Source organism: Balaenoptera borealis (genome assembly GCF_965194805.1).
Source record: "Balaenoptera borealis genome assembly, chromosome: 18".
Lineage (NCBI taxonomy): Eukaryota > Metazoa > Chordata > Mammalia > Artiodactyla > Balaenopteridae > Balaenoptera > Balaenoptera borealis.
The window spans coordinates 1,517,312-1,540,377 of NC_138877.1; the positions used below are offsets into that span (position 1 = coordinate 1,517,312).

The 23,066-nt window shown below is 45.2% G+C and overlaps 1 protein-coding gene and 1 long non-coding RNA gene across 16 annotated transcripts in view; one reads left to right on the forward strand and one right to left on the reverse strand.

The window, feature by feature from the left end:
- Positions 1 to 3,189, reverse strand: part of LOC309615394 (zinc finger MYM-type protein 5-like) — a 37,962-nt gene extending 34,773 nt beyond the window's left edge. For 14 of the 15 annotated variants that reach the window (XM_082364941.1, XM_082364933.1, XM_082364936.1 and 11 more), the window contains exons 1-2: positions 2,957 to 3,189; positions 1,943 to 2,011 (exon numbers count right to left, since the gene is read on the reverse strand). In XM_082364941.1, coding sequence (XP_082221067.1) covers positions 1,943 to 2,011; positions 2,957 to 3,174 — 287 coding nt within the window. In that variant the 5' untranslated portion in view covers positions 3,175 to 3,189. The remainder of the gene's footprint in view (positions 1 to 1,942; positions 2,012 to 2,956) is intronic. The other variant, XM_082364940.1, reaches the window with a different exon arrangement.
- Positions 1 to 23,066, forward strand: part of LOC309615421 — a 137,233-nt gene that overhangs the window by 95,271 nt on the left and 18,896 nt on the right. The window lies entirely within an intron of this gene.

Consider the following 23,066-nt stretch of genomic DNA (forward strand, 5'->3'; position numbering starts at 1 on the left):
TCCGAAACACTCCTTTCTGTGGAATTAGGAACCCAAAAAAAGGAAAGACCTAAAAATAACGACTTTAGAGATTCTCCATCAATTGGCCAAAAAAGAACCATCCTACAGTGAAGCTCCAAGCTGAAAGTTCCATTCACTCTTCCAATCTATTCTCCATTTCCCAATTCTTAATCATGAGTAGACCTGTCAAGAATTATGAACTATCTGGAAAAAGCTTCTCATAAGAAAAATAGTTGTTAAAAGAGAAAAAAAAAAACAAAAAACAAAGGAAAGAGAAAAATGCAGGAAAAAGAAAACAGAGAATGAAAACCCACAAACTATCAGTACTCTAGATAGATACATGACAAGCAAAAGACCATATAAAACTAATATGTCTAGTATAAAAAAGAGCTTTTGGAAATGAAAAGCTTAGCAGAAATGGAAAGCTCAGTAAAAGGGTTGAAAGATAAAGCGGAAGAAATATCAGGAAACAAAACAAAGATAAGAATTGCAGCCACCATTAACAATGTGTGTGTGTGTGTGTGTGTGTGTGTGTGTGTGTCCCACATAACTTATGGGCTAGGCGATTTACAATTTTCATAGCAATCGGGAAGACAGACACAATTTACTCACTTATAAAATGTGCATAATAAAAATGTATTTAATTGAATAAGATGTGCATTTATTGACTCTTATTTAGTTTGCACTTGCCAAAGTAATAAGAGAGCAGAGATGTAAACCCCAATTTGGCTGGCACTAAACCTAGCCCTTTGCACACTGCGTTCAACCATGCTAGGAACACGCTGCTGAGAAAAATGGCTTTTCTAAGTGGTAACACCTGAGTCAGTGACTTGATCTCCTGCCAGTCTTTTAGTCCCCGCTAGTTCCCTTTCCCTATGAAGGTCCCTCATAGCTCTAGCATCCTACCCACATCCCTTCATCTCACAAAACTATCAAGTAACGTGAAATATCACCACTTCAGATATCCTATGAACATGACCCAGTTGAAACAATATCCATTCCTAAAAGCTGTCTAACTAATGAAGTGTGCTGTGACGCGTAACAGCCTACGTGCAAAGCCAAGTTTGTCAAGGATTTACAAGGGCAGAGGGAAGGCAGGAACACTACTATGAGAGATGCACTAATCATAGGTTTCTTTTTGATGACCAGTGGAAAACTGATCCGAAAGGGCAAAACAGGCAGGACCTAACACTATACAGAATCCCAGATAATACATGGAGAATAAGATTTAGAAAAAAAAAAAAAATCATCATTTTCAGACTCTTAATAAAATTATTGATTCAGGCAAGGATTGGTGTTAAAGCCATTAACTGAACAGCTAACAGAGCACTAGACATTTTATTGTACCAAAGTGAACAGCACATAGGTTACTTCTCAGTAACAAGAAAACAACACATTAACTTCATAATGGAGGCTGTCACTACCAATTCCGTGGTCAGTCTCAGAATCACGGCTAGGGTGAGAACTAGATTATCTCCTCTTTTTTTTTTTTTGAAAGACTATCTCCTGACGTGACCCTGGCTAGAGGGCTGTCAGGGTGCGTAAACACAAATCTTCCTCAAAGAGACGACAAACGCACACAGAAGTATCGCCTCCATCGACCTGACAACAGCACATTCACTAATTTTTCTTAATCCAGCGATGAAGAAAAAAATTATTTCTATCCATAAGCCAAAAAAAAAAAAAAAAAGCTAACCAGAAAGATTGAAAACGGAGCTACCTTTAACTCTTGTTTTAGAACCCTGGAGAATACCAGCGGTGTAAAATGTCAGCGCCCGCTCCCAGCGCGTTCCCAGGGATCACCCTGGCCTGGCTCTGGCGACAGGGCCCGCCCCAGAAACCCGCTCTTCGCCTGCAAGGTAAGAGAAAGGCAAGCGCCACGGAGGCGCACCCTGGCACGGCGCTCACGGTACTCGACAGAAACGCGGGGACAACTACTCACGGTGGCGACGCGGTCCTCCTCAGCTTCGGACACACGTCCACCAGACTGGCCTGAAGGCGATTCCTGGTCCTAGAATGAAGAGCGACAAATGATTTAGTCCTAGCCGAGCTGGACGTAGCACCGGCTCATAACCACCAGCGAGACGGAGCAAAGGGACAAGAGGTCAAGGCGTCTCCGCGCTCTCCCCCCCTCCCCCACCGTAATGCCGCCGAGACGCCAGGTACAAACAGCAAGGCCCCGCCACGACCACACGAGACTACACGGTCCCTACGAACAACAGGAGGGAGGCGGAGGGCGAGCGCAGCCTGGACGCCAGCGGGGAATCCTATCCCCCGATTCTGCCCACCCTCCGCCGTCCCCGTCGCGCCGGGACCCACTCGCGGGCAGCTCGCGTCGCCGCGGGGCGGAAACCCCCGCACTGGCCCGAAGCCCGAGACCTGCCCGCTCCGCGTCCGCCATTAGAAACTCGCCCAGATAAACTGTGACGAGAAGACGCGGCGCGCCGCGGCCCCGGCGGCAGAGGAGGGGACCGGCGCGGGCGGCCCGCGCCCTCACCGCCAAACTTGGGGACCTCGCGCCGTCGCCGCCGCCGGGACGGTGCGAGCGCGGCCTCGAGCGCCCACGGAGGCGCCCCTCCCCCCTGCCGCCGGCCCCCGCCGCGGGCGGCCCCTAGCGACCCCCGCCGCCGCCGCCGCCGCCGGCGGCCGCCTCACCCGGCCCTCGCGGCCGCGCCCGCACTCCCGCAGCCCGCGGGCCGCCCGCCAAGGCGCCTGGGACATCAGCGGAGCCGCCGGCAGCCCGAGGCCCCGACGCGGTAGCGGCGACGGCGGCCGCGCCGCGGGGCGCTTGTCCCGGGTCGGTGGGAGGCTCCGGGGGCCGCCCTCACCCATCTCCGCCTCCCAGGGCCTGGGCCTCCGCCTCCGCCTCCGCCTCCGCCTCCGGAGGCTGAGCCGCTCCCGGCCACCCCCACTGTCGGCGGTCCTGGGCTGGAGACTCGGCGGGGACAAGCCTCACCCGCTTCTGGCTGCGGCTCCGCGGAACGAACCTCCCCGCCCCCAGCCCTCCCCCCCCTTGGGCAACAACCGCAACTCCGCTCCGTCCAGTCCCGGCTTCAGCACGGTTGAGGAGGCGGACGCTGCGGCCCCGGCGTCGCGGCGCGGCCCGGCAGGCCCCGCCCCCACGCCCTCCCTGGGGGCAGGAGAGGGCGGGCCGGGCGGCTCGGGCCCGCACATTGGCTGCGCCCACCTGCCTCCAGGACCCCCCCCTCGAGGGGGTGGTCCGACGCCCTGTCCATCAGGCGCAGGCCACACCCCCGCACCTCTATTCCACCCCCACCTCCTCCTTCCCCGGCCCCACTCCGGCCCGGCCCGTGAGAGTCAGGTCGCAGACTCGCGTGCCCGCCGCACCCCCCTCGGCTTGGCCACGGGCGGCCCGAGGGCCTGAGCCGGGCCGCCTGCCCCCGCAGCGGCTGCGAGCGACGCCGCCCGAGGATCGCCGCGGCCTTGATGTCCCCCACGCCCTCCCTGTCCAGTGTCTGGGAGCCCCGTGAGGGCCGAGCGGGCAGGGGCTGCGGCGACTGGGGTGGGAGCCGGGGGCCCAGAGGCCGGCGGCGGGGGAACCCGCGCGCTCCGAAAACTGGAAGCGCTCTCCCTCGCCTCAGCCCGGTGGGGAGGCGTCCCTCGCTCCCGTCATGGCTGCGGGAGGAGACGACGTCCTCCATCTTGTCGGGGCCGCGGGGGGAACTGGGGGCAACTCCGACTCGTCCCGGGAAGCCTGGGCTGAGCCCCGCCGCCCGGCCGCGGGGACGGCGCCCTCTGCCGGCTCTGCACCTGGCCCCGGCCGGCGCGACGGGGCCCATCCCGGATGCCGCTCCCGGCTCGCGTAGGAGGCGAGCGGTGAGGCCGCCCTGGCGGCCGTTGGTGGGACTGCAGCCGACGCTGTTGGTTTTAATAGAAGTTGGTGAAATACCGTATGACCATGATATCTGGAAATACGGCTAACGTGATTTTCCTTCTTTTTTAAAAACAGATTGAGCCCCCTTTGATTATTTCTTCTGGAGAATAGTAAAGGCACAGGTTTACTGAGTGACAGACACAGATCAACGAAGACAAAAGCACTGTGAATGGATTGATGAGAGTCCCGTGTAATCTAAGTCCTGTGGTACTTACTGTACCACAAGACCATCTTGACTCAGAAAATGCAGAAACACCCTTCATGATAAAACCACTCAACTAACTAGGAAGAGAAGGAAACTACCACCACAGAATAAAAGTCATGTATGAAAAACCTCAGCTAACATTCTCGATGGTAAAAGACTGAAAGCTTTTCCTCTAGGAACGGGAACAAGGCAAGCATGCCACTTTCACCACTACTATTAAACATAGTACTGGAAGTTCTAACCAGAGCAATTAGGTAAGAAAAAGAAAGGAAAGATATCCAAATTGAAAAGGAAGAAGTAAAATGATCTCTCTTTGCAGATCATATAATCTTACATACACAAAACCCTAAAGACTCCACAGAAAAGCTTTTAGAACTAACAAATGGGGACTTGCCTGGTGGTCCATTGGTAAAGGATCCACCTTACAAAGCACGGATCGTGGGTTCCACCCCTGGTCAGGGAACTAAGATCCCACATGCCGAGGGGCAACTAAGCCTGCATGCCACAACTACTGAGCTGGCGCGCCTCAACTAGAGAGCCTGTGTGCCACAAACTACAGAGCCCATGTGCCTTGGAGCCTGCAGGCCACAACTAGAGAGAAGCCTGTGCCCCGCAATGAAGAGCCTGCATGCGGCAACAAAAGATCCCGCATGCCTCAACGAAGATCCCATGTGCCGCAACTAAGACCCAATGCAGCCAAAAATAAATAATTTTTAAAAACTAATAAATGAATTCAGCAGAGTAACAGAATACGAACTCAAAACCCAAAAATCAGTTGCATTTCTGTACACTAACAGTGAACAACCTGAAAAGGATATTAAGAAAACAATTCCAGGGAGTTCCCTGGTGGTCCAGTGGTTAGGACTTGACGCTTTCACTGCGGTCGCCCGGGTTCAATCCTGGGTCAGGGAACTAAGATTCCGCAGCGGCACGTTGCAGCCAAAACAAAAACAACAAAAAAATAATTCCGTTTACAGTAGCATCAAAAAGAATAAAATACCTAACTAACATAACCAAGTAGATGAAAGACTTATGCAATGAAAACTACGAAACATTGCTGAAGTAAATTTAAAAAGACATAAATAAGTAGACATCCTATGGTCACGGATTGGAAGACTTAATATTGTTAAGATGTCAGTATTACCCAAAGCAATCTGTAGATTTAATGCAATCCTTATCAAAATCTCAGAGACATTTTTACAGAAATAGAAAAATCCATTCTGAAATTCATACGGAGTCTCAAGGGACTCCAAAGTGTCAAGACAATCTTGGAAAAAAAGAAAGCTGGATGACTGACACTTCCTGACTTCAAAATTTACTGTAAAAGTTCAGTAATCAGACTTCCCTCGTGGCGCAGTGGTTAAGAACCCACCTGCCAATGCAGGGGACACGGGTTCGAGCCCTGGTCCGGGAAGATCCCACATGCTGCGGAGCAACTAAGCCCGTGCTCCACAACTACTGAGCCTGTGCTCTAGAGCCCAAGAGCCACAACTACTGAGGCCTGCTTGCCTAGGGCCCGTGCTCCGCAGCAAGAGAAACCACCGCAATGAGAAGCCCGTGCACCACAATGAAGAGTAACCCCCACTCTCCGCAACTAGAGAAAGCCTGCACGCAGCAATGAAAGATCTTGCATGCCTCAACGAAGATCCCACGTGCTGCAACTAAGACCCAACACAGCCAAAAATAAATAAAATAAAAAATTTTTTAGAAATGACACAAATGAACCTATCTATGAAACAGAAATAGAATCACAGACATAGAGAACAGACTGGTGGTTGCCAAGGGGGAGGGGGTTGAGGGAGGGATAGAGTGGGAGGTTGGTGTTAACAGATGTAAGCTTTTATATATAGAATGGATAAACAACAAGGTCCTACTGTATAGCACAGAGAACTATATTCAATATCCTGTGATAAACCATAATGGAAAAGAATATTTAAAAAAATATATATATATATGTATAACTGAATCACCTTGCTGTACAGAGTAATTAACAAAACATTGTAAATCAACATACTTCAATTAAAAAAGCAAAAAACAGTGTGACTCTGGCACAAAGTTAGACATATAGAACAATGCAACAGAATCCAGAAATAAACTCAGGCATACATTGTCAATGATTTTTGACAAGGGTGCCAAGACCATTCAATGACAAAAGAAGAGTGTTTACAATAAAAGGTGCTGGGAAAACCAGATATTCACATGCAGAAAAATGAAGCTAGACCCTTACCCGACAACACATAGAAAATTAGCTCAAAATGGATCAAAGACCTAAATGTAGGAGCTAAAATTCTTAGAAAAAAACATTGTGTAAAAGCTTCACAATATTGATTTGGCAATCATTTTTTGGATATGACACCAAAGACACAGGTAACAAAAGATAAAGCAAATTGGACTTCATGAAAATTAAATTTGGGGGGCATCACAAGACACTATCAACAGAGTAAAAAGGCAACCCACAGAAAGAGAGAAAATATTTGCAAATCATGTATCTGTGAGGGATTAATATCCAGAATATATAGAGAACTCCTGAAACTCAGTAGCAAAAAACAACCCAATTATAAATGGGCAAAGGACATAAATAGACGTTTCTCCAAAGAAGATATACAAGTTGCCAATAGCACATGATAGGCTGCTCAATATCACTAATCACTAGAGCACTGTAAATCAAAACTACAAGGAAGAATGTCAGCGTTCAATTTCTGATTCCACATCTAAGGCACTTGGAAGTTGCCACTTTGTCCTAAAAACAAATGAAAAGCTAAATAGACTGAAAAATCGACAACTCTTCCAGGATAAGTGAGTTGAGGACACAAGGCAAACCACATCCCTCAGGAGTGGAGGAACAGACCGTCCAACACAGGGAGTCCTGGTTGGCCAGAGCAAGACCGGGAGTGGAACTGCCCATGCGAACCAGTGCTATGGTCGGAAAACCTGAAGAGTGGCTGGAGGCTCAGTGTGGATAATTTTTTTTTAATATTTATTTATTTTAATTTTTGGCTGCATGGACTCTCTAGTTGTGGCGCGCGGGCTTAGTTGCCCGGCGGCATGTGGGATCTTAGTTCCCCGAAAGAACCTGTGTCCCCTGTGTTGGAAGGCGGCTTCTTAACCACTGGACCACCAGGGAAGTCCCTCAGTGCGGATAATTTTGAGAGTTAAAAAGCTGAAGAGGACCCAGTCGGGGAGCGGGGGCGGGTACAGTTCTGTGAGTTTTACATCCAGGAGCTTGACCAGGTTCTTACAGTAAATATCAGGAAAAATCCCTTCTTGCTTCCTGCAGTGGGCAGGAAAAGGGAACCGTTTTGAAGCCAGAGCACACCGTTCTTTTCAACAACCTGCCCTCAGGAGAAACTATGTAACCAGAGCCTAACCTGACCTGGGGGAAGGGAAACACCCAGCTTCAGCCCCCTCTGGCCTCTCACCTGAGAGAAGGCAAATATCCAACTCACCCCCACCCTGGCCATCCTCTCCCGGGAAATGGTGAAGAAATAAACAACAGAGAAACGCTTGTGAAGTTCACAGGCTCCCTAAGACCAAGACCCAGTCATAGGGCTTTGGATGGCTTCCCCTCTCTCCCCACCTCATTACGAAGGGCCTAATCACAGCAGTTCCTTTCACCCAGCATATTATGTCTGGCAATCAAGACATATAAGGCATACCAAAAGGCAAAAGACAGGGGTAGGGACTTCCCTGGTGGTCCAGTGGTTAAGACTCCGTGCTCCCAGACGTAGAGAACGGACTTGAGGACAAGGGGAGTGGGAAGGGTAAGCTAGGACGAAGCAAGAGAGTGGCATGGACTTATATATACTACCAAATGTAAAATAGATAGCTAGTGGGAAGAAGCCGCAAAGCACAGGGAGATCAGCTCGGTGCTTTGTGACCACCTAGAGGGGTGGGATAGGGAGGGTGGGAGGGAGACGCAAGAGGGAGGAGATATGAGGATATATGTGTGTGTATAGCTGATTCACTTTGTTATAAAGCAGAAACTAACACATCATTGTAAAGCAATTATACTCCAATAAAGATGTTAAAAAAAAAAAAAAAAAGACTCCGTGCTCCCAGTGGGGGCCGGGGTTCAATCCCTGGTCAGGGGACTAGATCCCACATGCCACAATTAAGATCCCGAAGGCCGCAACTAAGACCAGGCGCAGCCAAATAAATAAATATTGGGGAAAAAAAAAAAAAAGATGGGGTAAAGAAGGGCATTAATTAATAAAAGAGTCGATTTTCCAAGAAGACTTACAGCCCTTAAAGTGTACATTCTTCTCAAGCTCATATGGGTAGATCACTTTCTGGGTCATTGAACACACCTTAAATTTAAAAGGATAGAAATTCTACAGTGTCTGATCTTAGACCACAGTGTAATTAACCTAGAATTAAATAACAGAAAGATAACTGGAAAATCCCAAAACAAACGGGGACTAAACAACACACTTTTAGATAACACGAGTCAAAGAAGAAATCCCAAAAGAAACTAAAGTATTTTGAACTAAATGAAAATGGAAATACAGCTTACCAAAATTTGTGGGATACAGTGAACGTAGTACATAGAGTGAAATTTATAGCACTGAATGCATATGCTGGAAAAGAAGAAAGATCTAAAATTAGTCAACTAAGTTTCCATCTAAGGAAACTAGAAAAAGAAAAGCAGATTAAATAAAAAGTAAGCAGAAAACAAGAAATAATAAGAATTAGAGCAGAAACCAATTAAATTTGGGCATAGCCTACTTGAAATAGACCAATTCCTTGAAAGACACAACCTGCCAAAACTCACACACGGAGAGACAACCTGAATGCTGTGTAATTAAAAAAAAAAACTTGAATAAAAAGTTTTTAAAAAGTACACATGAGCCAACTTTAAATGGGTCTCACTAACTGTAGTAGACTGAATTATGTCTCCCAAAGATATCAGTTTCTAAACCCTGCAATCTGTAAATGTTTCTTTATATGGCAAAGGTTTGCAAATGTAATTGAATTAAGGGTCTTGAATTAGGCAGATTATGGGAGAATCAGTGTGGGCCCTAAATGCAGTCACATATATCCTTATAAGAGGGATCCTTGTAAGATCTGACACACAGAGAGAAGAAAGCAACGTGACCATGGAGGTAAACGTTGGAATGCTGTGGCTCCAAGTTAAGGTGCGTGGTAGCCGCCGGAAGCTGGAAATGGTAAGGAATGGATTTGGGCTAGAACCTGCAGAGGGAATGCAGCCCTGCCAACACCTCGCTTTTGGCCCGGTTAAACTGATTTTGGACTTCTGTTATCCAAAACTAAGAAATTATATATTTTTTAATTTAAAAAAATGCAATGATTATTCCCCCGTGTCTTTGGGTTGGAAACCCAGGTAGGACTTAGCTGAGTCCTCTGCTTCGGGGTCTCACGAGGCTGCAGTTAAGGGATTGGGGGGCGGGGGGGCTGCATTCTCACCTGTAGGCGTGACTGGGGAAGACCCCACTTCCAAGGTCATTCAGGCATTTACAGCATTCATTTTCCGAAGGCTGTCTGACTGAGGGCCCCAGGTTTTTGCTGGCTGTCAGCTAGAAGCTGTCTGGAAATCCCGGAGGTGGCCCACGAGTCCTGGACATGTAGGTTCCACCCAAATAAGGGCTCATTTCACTGAGCCAGCAAAGAGAATATCTCTGCAGTCTGCTAAGTGGGGTCCTTATATAATGCAGCCTAATTAAGAGGGTAATATCCATCACCTCTGCCATGTGCCGCTGGTGAGGCTCGAGTCACACTAAAATCGTTTTCCACTAAAAACCCCAGGCTCCCTGGAGAAATGACTGCATCAGGTGTGGGGCAGGAAATGTATCAGATGATCCTGGAACATCTTGTCATAACAGAGAGCAAGGAAACATGAAGGATGACTCAGATCATAGCGAAAGGGCTTAGGAGCAAAGCTGAAATGACCAGGGTGACACATTATGACCATCAATAAATGATAACTACAGAGGATTAAAACCATCATGTATGTTTCAATCCCTGAATTAATCACGTGCTCATCCTAATAAAATAATCCCTTTGAAGGATAATTGTAAAATACTTCATCATCTTGAAAACTGGTAACTAAAGAGAAATAATTGATTTTTTTTTTTTTGCTGTAGAAACTGTATCTCAGAATTAGGAAATTACTAATACAAAGATTCTCTCTATAGATATTCCAACTAATAAAGTAGTATAAAAATTTATAAACTGTAACAGGTGTGTAGTGAACGGAGGTCTGGCCTTTACCCTCAGCTCTTGGGAGGTGATCTCTTGGTCTATGAAATAAGGGGAGTCTTTGTCTGCCTGGAGCTTTGGCCACCAGACAGTCTGAGAGTGTGATTTAGGATGGGGGCTTTGGCTGTGCCACATCTGTTCCAAGCTCAGGAGGAAGTGGAGACAGAGGATCAGCCCAGCCACCAGAAAGGGCTGGAGACTAGAAGTTAATTCTGCCTACAGGGGCAGAGTGTGATTGATGGCTAATAAAAACGTGGACACCAGGAGTGTGGTGAGCTGCCTGGTTGGCTATACTGTGTGCACACATCACACCCGCGGGCGGGGAGGCAATGCCCCCCATGTTCCCACATGGGGAGAACAACCAGAGATCTGCCTTTGGACCCCCGCACTTCGCCCTGGGTGGATTTCACCTGTATCCTTTCTCTGTAACACACCGTGACTATAATAACTTCCTGTGAGTCCGTCACGAGCCACCACATCTGAGGGGGGCTGGGAAGCGCGGGAAGCGAGGACGGTCTGCAGAGCTCCTGCCCTCGAGGTGTGACTCACTCCTAGAACAGGAGGCTGGGTGGCAGGAACTGGCTGGCGAGGAGGGACGAGACCAGAGTGACAGCGTGAGGAGCGGCTGCCACCTTCAAGGCTAAGCGGAGCCCCCAGGAAGACCCCTCACCCGCAGGGTCTGTAGGGTGTGGTGTGACCATAACTCTCAAGAGTGTCGGAGAATGCTTGTTAGGGCGGCACCAGCAGAACTTTCTGGAAATCTACTCACTGGCACTTAACTAGAATTCCTGATGCTGTGTCCAGGTAACTGACTGAGGTCTCCTCCCTGGAGCTTGCTGGGATTCACTCGGGTTCAGCGGGTCACTCCTCCTTTGGGGTTGGCGCCAGGGAAGATGCTGCCTCCGTCCCCTGCAGCCTCGACCCCGCAGAAGCTGGAGCCCGTGGGGACGGACCCGGGGAGGCCCCGGGCTGCAGGCGGCCTCGCGTGCAGCGCGGGGTCTGGAGGTCAAACATCCGGCCGGTGCGAGTCCTTTCCTTCCTGCAGTGCGCTCTCCCGCGCCCCCTGCCGGCCGCCTCGGCGTCGTGCCGGCTGGAGGAGAAAAAACACCGAAGGACCCAAATCCATTTCACCCGGGAGGCAAAAGGGTGAATTTGGAGCTGAGAGGCCATCAGTCCTAACCAACCCGGGTGACATCATCCTGGCCCGCCCGCTGTCACCGCTGCCTGGTGGCCTCCTCAGCCACGGAGGCTGACCGCCAGGCCATGGCCTACACCTCCTGCCACAGGGGTTGCCTTAATTTAACTCTCTTCCAATTAGACATGATTCTTATCACACTTTTAATTCATGCAGTGCATGATTATTTATATTTTCCAGCATATATACACATATGTTTTCTTCCTATTTTCTTCTCCTTTTTTTTTTTTTCTTTTATGCACATGTTCTTTCTCTACCATGCTTCCTGAATGCCATTTTTCGGTTCTTGTTTAAAATTCCTGCTTGTTGAAATATCGCATGTATTCGTTCTTTCAGTGAGGGGCAATGAGGGGGAAACCGCACAGCCTCTGTCATGGGAAGTGTGTGTTTGCTCTCACTCTTGAAACGTCGTTTAAGTAGATATAGAGGTCTAAGTCGACCATTGTTTTTCCTCAGCACATTAAAAATACTATTGCATTATATTCAGATATGTATTGTACCTAATGAGAAGTTTATAATTATTATAATTTGACTTTTTTGTATAAACACTTTAATTTCTCTTTTGGAAATTTTTTTGTGTCTTAGATATTCTGTCACTTTACTATGATTTTTGCTGTGAGGACTTCTTTTAATTATCTTGTGCAGAACTAAGTATGCTTTTTCATTCTGGAAATTCATATCTTTCTTTAATACTGGAAAATTCTCAACTATTTTAAAAAATATTGCCTCACCCTACTTATCCCTAATTTTTCCTTTTGGATCTCTTACATAGACACATAAAAACTTTCTTAAAAATTTTTTTTATTGTGGTAAAATACACATGACATAAAATTTACCTTTTTATTTTTTTGGCCTCGCCCTCAGCAGTGAAAGTGTGGAGTCCTAACCACTTGACAGCCTGGGAATTCCCATAATTTACCATTTTTAAGTGTACAGTTCAATGGTATTAAGTACATTCATATTGTTATGAAACCATCACCACCATCCAGCCCCGTATTTCACTTTGTAAAACTGAAACTCTACCCCCCGTTAAACACCATCTGTCCGTTCTCCCCTCCCCCAGCTCCTGGTAACCACCATTTACTTTCTGTCTCTATGATTTTTGACATATAAGTGGAATTATACAGTATTTGACTTTTTGTAACTGGCTTACTTCACCTAGCATAATGTCCTCAAGGTACATCCATGCCTTGCTCTTTACTTTTTCTTGCTAATTTCTCTGGCAATTTGGGAAAAGAATAGTCTCTTCAACAAGTGATTCTTGGACTACTGGATATCTATATGGAAAGCAATGAAATGTGTACATTTTTACAAGTGGTTTATATATAAAAATTAACTCGAAAAACACATTAACTCAAAATGGATTAATAACCTAAATAAAAGAGCTAAAACTATAAAACTTTCAGAAGAAAACATAGGGTAAACCTTCATGACCTTGGTAGATCTTCATGACCCAAACCTGAGCAATGAAAGATTAAATAACTTGAACCTCATCAAAATTAAAAAAACTTGTGTATCAAAGGCAATTGTCAAGAAAGTGAAAAGACAACCTACAGAATGCAAGAAAATACTTGCAAATCATATATCTAATAAGGTCTAGTATCCAGAATATATGAAGAACTCTTACAATTCAACAACCAATAGGCCCTCATATCTATCAAAGGTGACCAATTTTTTTACAAGAAATATCATAAAAGGCTCATGGTTTTAAGCATATCTGATGTGTTTCAGTCTATGGAAATTATTTTATTTACTGCTCAGATTGCCTTATCTTTGTCAAGTGGGAGCCTCTTCAATTTAGCTTTCAAGTACTTTAAACATAACACGACTAGGGTCCTCACTACCTCGGGTGACGAGATGCTCCAGGCTCACGGTATACATTTCCCACCCAAGACCTGGAATCAGTCATCCAGTCCTTGCACTTCAATAGACAAAGCCGGGAAACCTGTCTCCATCTATACTCCCTCTCCTGCAAAGAGGAAACACTTCTTGAGTTCATACCAATACTGTCAATTCAAATTTAGAACTAAAGGTGTTCACTTAACCTATTCTATTGTAGATCTGTGCCTTCTTTTTTCACACTGAAAATTTCATTCTCAAGGACATTAGGAGTGATATAATTAGAAACTTCTCTTATGCTGTAGCCCATAATATGCATAAAACAGACTTAGAATAATAACAACACTAACACCAACATAATTACTGACAGCAGTTTTCAAAAACGTGTTTGGGGTTTCCCTGGTGTGCAGTGGTTAAGAATCTGCCTGCCAATGCAGGGGACATGGGTTCGAGCCCTGGTCCAGGAAGATCCCACATGCCGCGGAGCAACTAAGCCCGTGCACCACAACTACTGAGCCTGTGCTCTAGAGCCTGCGAGCCACAACTACTGAAGCTCACGTGCCTAGAGCCTGTGCTCCGCAACAAGAGAAACCACCGCAATGAGAAGCCCGCACACCGCAACGAAGAGTAGCCCCCCGCTCACCGCAACTAGAGAAAGCCCATGCACAGCAACAAAGACCCAATGCAGCCAAAAATAAATAAACAAAACAAACAAAAAAAAAGAATCTCTGGTGACAATCAGTTTTCTTTCATTTCTTGTACTTTGGACCCCAAAGAATATTTTCTTTTTCATTTCTTTTTTAAAAAGTCTAACAATTAAAAAAATATGTTTCCGATTTTTTTATGGAAACGGAAGCGTAGAGCTCGGAGCCCATGTCCCTGGAAAGCGTTAAATTTCTCCTTTCTAAGTCAGTGCAACGCGGTCCACCTTTCTCCACCTTCCGGTGTGGGCGTCACTACGAACCTTAAATCCCAGCAGCCGGCCCTCCGCCCCGCGTAAATCCAGACGTCGCCGTTACAGGATAGACCTCTAAAGACTCATGTTGTCTGAGGAAGAAGCCTGGAAGAGGAGGAAGAGGAAAGAACTGGAGTCTGCAATGGCTCTTTCTCAGGAACAGTTGATGTTCAAGGATGTGGCCATAGAATTCTCTCAGGAGAAGTGGGAATGCCTGGACCCTGCTCAGAGGGCCTTGTACAGTGACGTGATGTTGGAGACCTACAGGAACCTGGTCTCCCTGGGTTTTTTTTGCAGAACCTTCAGAGTTTTCTACATATTAAATTATGTCATTTGTCAACAGAGAGAAAAAGTAATGCTTACTTTTTCTATTTGGATACCTTTTATCTCTTTTTCTGCCTCTTTGTTCTTGCTAGGACTTGCAGTAATATGTTTTTAGAAATAGTGATGGCAGGTATTCTCAACTTGTTCCTGATTTTAGAGGAAAAGCTTTAAGTTATTCACCACTGAGTATGATGTTAGCTGTAGGTTGTTAATATATGTCCTTTATTATGTTGAGGTAACTTTTTTGTATTTCTAGTTTATTGAGTGTTTTTATCATGAAATGCTGTTGACTTTTGTCAGCTGCTTTTTCTGCATCAATTGAGATGATCATATCGTCTTTTTCTTTCATATGTTGAACCATCCTTATATTTCAAAATTATATGCCATTAGTCATGGTATATAATAATTTTAATGTTGTGTTTATTTTAGTTTACTATTTTATTGATGATATTTCCATCATTATTCATAAGCGACTTTAGTCTCAGATTATCTTGTAGTGTCTTTGTCTGACTTTGGTCTTTGAGTAATTCTGACCTGAGAGAGAGTTTGGAACTGTTTCATTTTCTTCAATTTTGGGGGGATGGATTTAAGGAAGGTTGGTCTTAACTGTTTTTAAATTTTGCATAGAATTCTGCAGTGAAGTTATTTGGCTTTCCTATGTTGAATGGTTTTTGATTAGTGACTTATCTCCTTACAGATTATAGGTTTGTTTAGATTTTTAATTTCATCATGCTTCTGTCTTGGCAGGTTGTGTTTCTCCTAGAATTTATCCATTTCTTCTAGGTTATCTAAAATTAGGCATAGAACTGTGTTAGTATTTTCTTCTAGTTTTTTTGATTTCTGTAGAATCAGTTTCAGTCTGTTGTAATGTACCCTCTTTGATTTCTGATTTAATAATTTTGGTCTTATCTCTTTTTTTGATATTCAGTGTCAATAAGAGTTTGTCAATTTTGTTATTCTTATCAGAAAACCAACTTGTAGTGTTGTTATTTTCTGTAGTTTTTATTCTGTATTTCATTTATATCTAATCTAATTCTTTTTCCTAACCTTCTGATACCTTAGGCGTATGTACTTCTAAGATCTTTCCCTTTTGTTCTTTTTTTTTTAAATTTAAAAAATATACATCGTAAGCCAGTACCTCTTTTGTGTATTTATTGTATTTTCTCTTTCCCTGCTTTTTTTGGAATTTAATTAAATTATAACATGGTGTAAATTTAAAAAAAAAAAAAAAAAATATGTTTCCATGTACGTCATTCAGGGTCAGTTTTCCCAGATGCAGAGTGTTGTCCTTTCAATTTTTAAATTTTGGTACAAAATTTTCTTGAATTATATATATATATATATTTTAAAATAAATTTATTTAAAGTTTATTTATTTATTTTGGCTGCGTTGGGTCTTCATTGCTGCGCACGGGCTCTTCTCTAGTTGTGGTGCGTGGGGGCTATGCTTCATTGCGGTGCGCGGGCTTCTCATTGCGGTGGCTTCTCTTGTTGTGGAGCACGGGCTCTAGGCACGCAAACTTCAGTAGTTGTGGCATGTAGGCTCAGTAGTTGTGGCTCCCAGGCTTTAGAGCACAGGCTCAGTAGTTGTGGCACACGGGCTTAGTTGCTCCGTGGCATGTGGGATCTTCCTGGACCAGGGCTGGAACCCGTGTCCCCTGCATTGGCAGGCGGATTCTTAACCACCGCGCCACGAGAGAAGGTCCTGAAGTGATTCTTTTCTGAATTATGTTACTTCATCCCTGATTTTCTCTGGTTCTTATTTACATGTTTTTTCAATTCTTTATAATTTTTAATGTCTTTTAACTAGTTTTGAAACACTAGGCCATTGTTTCCGTCTGTTTTGTAAGCATGTCTTCCTTTTATTTTCTTTAGGGAACTTATCTGGTTTCTTACTCTCTATTTTTAAAAAATATTAATCTTATATAAGATTCAGCATGGATCTGTTTCAGTTATTTATTTTTACATTATAGTAGTTTCCCAAACTTTAAGATGGGAGGTGTAATTTGTTTTCCTGACTTTACAGCTCTATGGCTCCATCTTCTGTTGCCTTTATGAAAAGTTAAAAAATAAAAGGCCGCTGACCTGAGACTAAATAAAAGGACTGCCTCCCAATCCACCCTGTTTTATCTGGACTCTCTTTTTCATTTTCCTCCTTAGTTCCTGAGCTGCTTAAATCTTTAACACTCCTAGAAAGAGAGACTAGGCTGGTTAGTTTTGAGAGTTTGGGGTGGCAGTCTCTTTCAGCACCTTTGTATCTTACTGACAACACGTTGCACAAACCGCTGGTGTTTCAGATTCTGCTCTCAAGTTGGCTCACAGGCCTTCCTGGGAATACCGATTGGTCATTTGGGGATTTGACTTTTCTCTGGTGTTGTTTCTTCTCTTTGCTTCCTCTGGCACAGATGCTGATACCATTTACCTCTTGCAGCATTAGGTGGTTTGTTGCTGTATGCTCATGTTTCGGATATCTTGGGATTGCTGTACCATCTAATTTTGTTGTAGATATCATCCGAGGATTTTTTTTTCATCCTAGTTGTTCTGTGTGAGCTTTTTTTAAAAAAAAACAAAAAAAAAAACAGAAAAATACTAACATTTTCTCTAAACCAAAAGAGATATGGTTATATTTTCGGAGCTTGAGCAGTCTTTGTCATTAAGTTCATAGCATGAAATTTACTTGTCATCTTTTCATGGGATGTCAACAGCTGTCAACAGGATATCAGTATTTTTAATCTTGTTAGGGTTTTGTTTGTTTAAGGTCACGCCATTTGGCATGGGATCTTAGTTCCCCAACAAGGGATTAAACCTGTGCCCCCGGCAGTGGAAGCGCAGAGTCTTAACCACTGGACCGCCAGGAAAGTCCCTTGTTAGGGTTGTTTTGACCTAACGAGGTTAGAAATATGCACAGGACTACACCTAAAACTGTCAAACTTCATGAAGAGATGTGGCCATAGCATTTAAATGAGAATATCTATTTCCCTTGATTTAGATATTCCTGCTTGGAACCTATCTTATAGGAACTGGAGCTTCAATATCAAGAAATATATACACAAAGATATAAAAGCACATCACTTGCAGTGCTAAAAAGTTGGGAAAAAACCCTGTCAGTCCATAATTGGGGAATAGATTATTTGTAGAACATTTGCACTGTGGATTAGTCGTTCAGCTATCAAAATGAATTAGAGCTTTATCAATTAACCTGGAGAGATGTCCATAATCTATTTTGTTTAGGAAAATCTTCCAAAATTGGAAACAAAAAAAGGTGATTACATAACTTAATATCTGGCTCTAGCACTTTCTAACGAGCTAGCCTGAGTGTCTTCTACTTCTGGAAATATAACAATTTGCTGTTTACAAATGATGAGGGGCCACGTGCCACAACTACTGAAGCCCGCACGCCTAAAGCCCGTGCTCTGCAACAAGAGAAGCCACCGCAATAAGAAGCCCGCGCACCATAAGGAAGAGCAGCCCCTGCTCGCCGCAACTAGAGAAAGCCCACGTGCAGCAATGAAGACCCAAAGCAGCCACAAAAAAAAATAATAATAACCTGGGAATTCCCTGGTGGTCCAGGGATTAGGACTCCGGGCTTTTACTGCCGAGGGCCTGGGTTCAATCCCTGGTCAGGGAACTAAGATCCCGCAAGCCACGTGGCGCGTTCCCCAGCCCCCCCCCCACCCCGCACCAAAAAAAAGGTTAACTTGTAAAAAACTAGTAAGATGTGTGCCATGGACTGAATTGTGTCCCCCACCAAGTTCTGTTGAAGCCCTGACCCCCCGTGTGACTGTGTTTGGAGGTGGGGCCTCTAAGGAGGGAATGAAGGTGAGGTGAGGTCACTGGGCGGGGCCTCGGTCCGGTAGACCTGGTGGCCTCACAAGAGCAGGAAGGGGCAAGAGAGCAAGGAGGCCTGGTGTGGACACGGTGAGAAGGCAGCCACTGCAAGCCAGGAGGACAGACTTCACCATGCACCCATCCTGATGGCATCCTGGTCTTTGGCTTCCAGCTTCCAAAACTATGAACAAATAAATTTCTGTTGTGTTAGCCACCCAGACTGTGGTCTTCGGTTTCAGCAGCCTGAGCTGGATAATACAATGTGATAAATTTTTCCTGACTAGTAAAGACTATAACCCCGAAGGTTCTGGTTTTATTTTGCTATAGCATATTAATGCTGATTTTACATATAATCTAGCAGTCATATGACAGCATCCCTTTTATCACTGTTCATAGAAATCCACATTAATGATTCAAGTAAAATTTTGACAGATGCTCAGTATTATTTGTGTGGAAATTTTATCTTCTCTAATTTGAGAAATAGGTGGTGTTTTTGCCCTTTTAAAAAATTTGTGGTAAAATATATTTAACTTAAGATTTGCCACTTTCATCATGTGAAGTGTACAGTGCAGTGGTATTAATTACATCCACAATGTTGTGCAGTCATCACCACCATCCATTTCCAAATTCTTCATCATCCCAAAGAGAAACCCAACACCGACTTAGCAATAACTCTCAGTTTTGTTCTTCCCCCGTCCCTGGTAACCATGATTTTCCTTTCTGTCTCGACGAATGTGACTATTCTAGGTGGTCCATGTGACTCGACTCGTGAAATACTTGTCCTTTTGTGTCTGGCTTGTTTCACTGAGCACATGTTCAAGGTTCGTGTTGTAACATGTACAGAACTGCCTTCCCTTTTGTGGCTGAAAAATATTCCATCGTGTGGATGGACCACATTTTGTTTATCCATCAACTACTCATGGACCTTAGGGTCGTTTCTGCCTTCTGTGAATAATATTGTAACTTAGTGTCCAACTATCTCTTTAAATCCCTGTTTTCAATTCTTCTGGATACATACCTGGGAGGTCAATGACTGGGCCACAGGGTAATTCTATGTCTAGCTTTTGAGGAACCACCGTGTGTGTGTTTGTTGATGAACTTTATTTCTCAGAGCAGTTTTAGGTTCACAGCACAAGTGAGCAGAAAATACAGACATTTCCTGTGTGCTCCCTGAGCCCACAAGCCTTCTGCACTATGGACACCGTGAAACAAAGTGGGACATTTGTTACAACCAGTAAACCTACACTGACACATCCTCATCCCCAGAGTCTACAGTGTACACTTGGGGTCATTCCTGGTGTTGCACGTTCTGTGGGTTTTGGTGCCTGTATAATGACACGTATCCACCATTAGAGTAAAGCAGAAGAGTTTCACTGCCCTAGAAGTCCTCTGTGCTCCACCTGGCAGCCACTGATCTTTTCACTGTCTCCATAGTTTTGTCTTTTCCAGAAGGTCACATGGTTGGAATCACACTGCGTGTGGTTTTTCAGATCAGCTTCTCTCACTTAGCAATATGCACTTAGGTTTTCTCCATGTCTTTTCATGGTTTCATAGCTCATTTCTTTTCAGCACTGAGAACATTCCACAGTATGGATGTACCACAGTTTGTTTGTCCACTCACCTACTGAAGGACAAGTTTTCAGCTTTAGCAACTATGAATAAAGCTGCTATAAATGTTTTTGTGCAGGTTTCTGTGTGGACATAAGTTTTCAACTCATTTGGGTAAATGCCAAGGAGAGCATTTGTTGGGTCCTATGATAAAAGTGTAGTTAGCTCTGTACAAACTGCAGTCAGAAACTGAATATGCTGAAGTTGTAAACCCCAAAGTGAGGGTGTTAGAAGGTGGGGCTTTGGAAGGTGATTAGGTCATGAGGATGGGGCCCTCGTGAAGGGGATCACTGTCCCCACAGAAGAGACCCCATCTGCCCTGTGAGGACACAGTGAGAAGACCTCTGGCTTTGATCAGGAAGGGCCGCCCCCAAACACCATATCTGCTGGTGCCTTGATCTTGGATCTTTCAGCCTCAAGAACCGGGAGAAAAAAAATTTGTGTTGTTTATAATTCTACTTTATTCTCTTGCAGCAGCAGGAAAAGACTAAGACAACTGCCAGGCTGTCTTCCACAGCAGGTGTGCCGTTGGCATCCCAACAGGCCACGGGCGAGGGTTCCTGTAGCTCCACATCCTCACCAGCGTTTGGTGGCATTTGGGGTCATCAGTGTTCTGGATTTTGGCCGTTCTCACAGGTGTATAGTGGTATCTCATTGTTGTTTTCTTTCTTTTTTTTTTTTTTTTTTTTACCAAGGGGATCCATGTTTCTGTTTGTTTCTCTTTTGGCTGTGCCACGTGGCTTGCGGGATCTTAGTTCCCCGACCAGGGATTGAACCCAGGCCCTCAGCAGTGAAAGCGCAAAGTCCTAACCACTGGACTGCCAGGGAAGTCCCCTATTTTAATCATTTTTAACTGCACAGTTCACGGGTACTAGGTACCGCCGTATTCTTGTGTGACCATCATCACAATCCACCTCCAGAACTTTTTCTTCATTCCAAACAGAAACTCTGTCCCTACTGAGCGATGACAGACCGTTCCCTCCACCCCAGCCCGGGTCACCTCTATTCTACTTTGTGTCTCTACAAAGTAGGACGGCAGGCATTTTTATTTCTGTATGTGTCAACAAACATTTATAAACTCTACTGGGAATTACTGCTCATTACAGGACACCCTCAAACACAGTAACCACTGGAGTGCTCCAGGAGAGCTAGCTGTCACTGTTGCAATGTTTGTGCAGAATTTTGTACTTTCCAAACCAAAGTAAAAAACACTGAAAAGTAGCACTAGATTTGCTGTAAAGCTCTCCTTCCTGAAAGACAGTTAGTATCTCCAGCTTTTGACAGGTGGTCCCCTCATCTCGGTGTAAATGGGGGGACTCCATGTGATCAGAAATCTGCTGCTTCTGGAGCAAAAGGACATGAACCACATGGAAGCTACTTGGCATTTCCCTGTTCTCCTCGTTGGTCACAAAAGACACTGTGATTGTCACATTATTTTCTGTTGCAGACACTACTGGACACTCATAAAGGTTTTCTTTCTTGCTCCATAAATGAGGTACCAGGTCACCAGAATGGCCAGCAGGAGCCATGTAGCCTGCCAGGGTCTGGCCATGGTCCCTCAGCTGGGAAGAAACAGGAAGGGTCCCCTCCTTGCCCTTCAAGGGGCCAAGGAGGTGGGAATTTTTATATTTTGTTGATTAGTGTATCCCGAGCTCCTACAAAAGTGCCTAACACAGTCAATAAATTGAATCAATTAAAGAAGAAAAGCCATACAATCATTTCAACGGATTAAAAAGAAATATTTTGGGGAATTCCCTGGTGGTCCAGTGGTTAAGACTCTGAGCTTCCACTGCAGGGGGCACGGGTTTGATCCTTGGTCAAGGAACTAAGATCCCACATGCCATGTGGCCAAAAAAAAGAAAGAAAAAAAAAAGCCATTATAGCAAAGTTGCAGGATACAAGGTCATTTGCTATCCTACATGTCGGCAGTGAACAGGTGGAATTTTAAATTAAAAACAAAATACCACTTACATTAGCACCCTCCAAAATTAAACACTTAGGGGGTGGAGTCAAGACGGCAGTGTGGGAAGACGCGGAGTTAGGTCTCCCCACAACTAGGGTGTCTGCCGGCCGCTGGTGGGGGACTCTGACCCCCAAGGATATGGGAGGAACCCCCAAGTAAACTGGTAGGACGCAGGGGGACCGAGGGTGGAGGAGAAGTGGAAGCCAGACAAGGTCAGCGCCCCTGAGGCCAGGGAGATCAGGAGAGGCAGGCAGGAGGGACCCTCCCAGACCCCAGACCGGAGGAGAGGAGAGGAGGGCATCTGCGCTTGAGCCCAGGAAGCCTGCTGGGCTCCCAGGTGAGGTCCCTGCCCTCTGAGACCAGGGTGGGGGGGCACGCCTGGGCCCTTCTGTTCCTTGAGCCTAAGCCCCAGCCCCCATAGTTCCCAGGGCCTTCTCCAGCCTTGTGGGTCCTGAGCATTGGCCCCGCCCACTGCCCAAACCTTGCCCTTCCTTAGGCCCCGCCCTCCACAGCCAAGGCCTTCCTCCCCACCATTTTTTTTTCTTTTTTTCCTTTCCCTCCTCCTCTTTTTTACTATTGTGGTACTGATGTACCTTCAGGTTGTTGATTCATCTATATTTTTATTTTTACATTCTTTCTAACATATCTGTTAGTTTCCTAGTCTAATTTTGTTTTTTTACTTTGTTATTTTTCTCTCTTTTTTTTTTTTTTTTTTTGCCGCCCCACGTGGCTTGCAGGATCTTGATTCATGAGCCCGAGGCTGGGGGGAAGTTCCTGTGGTGGGAGCTCCGAGTCCAAACCACTGGACTAACAGAGAACCTCAGACCCCAGGGAATATTCATCAGAGTGAGGTCTCACAGAGTTCCTCATCTCAGCACCAAGACCCAGCTCTACCCAATAGCCTACAAACTTCAGTGTTGGAAGCCTCAGGCCAAACAAACAGTAAAACAGGAACACAATCCCACTCATTAAAAAAAAAAAGAGATGGCAAAAAAATATGTCACAGATGAAAGAGCAAGATAAAAACTTACAAGACCAA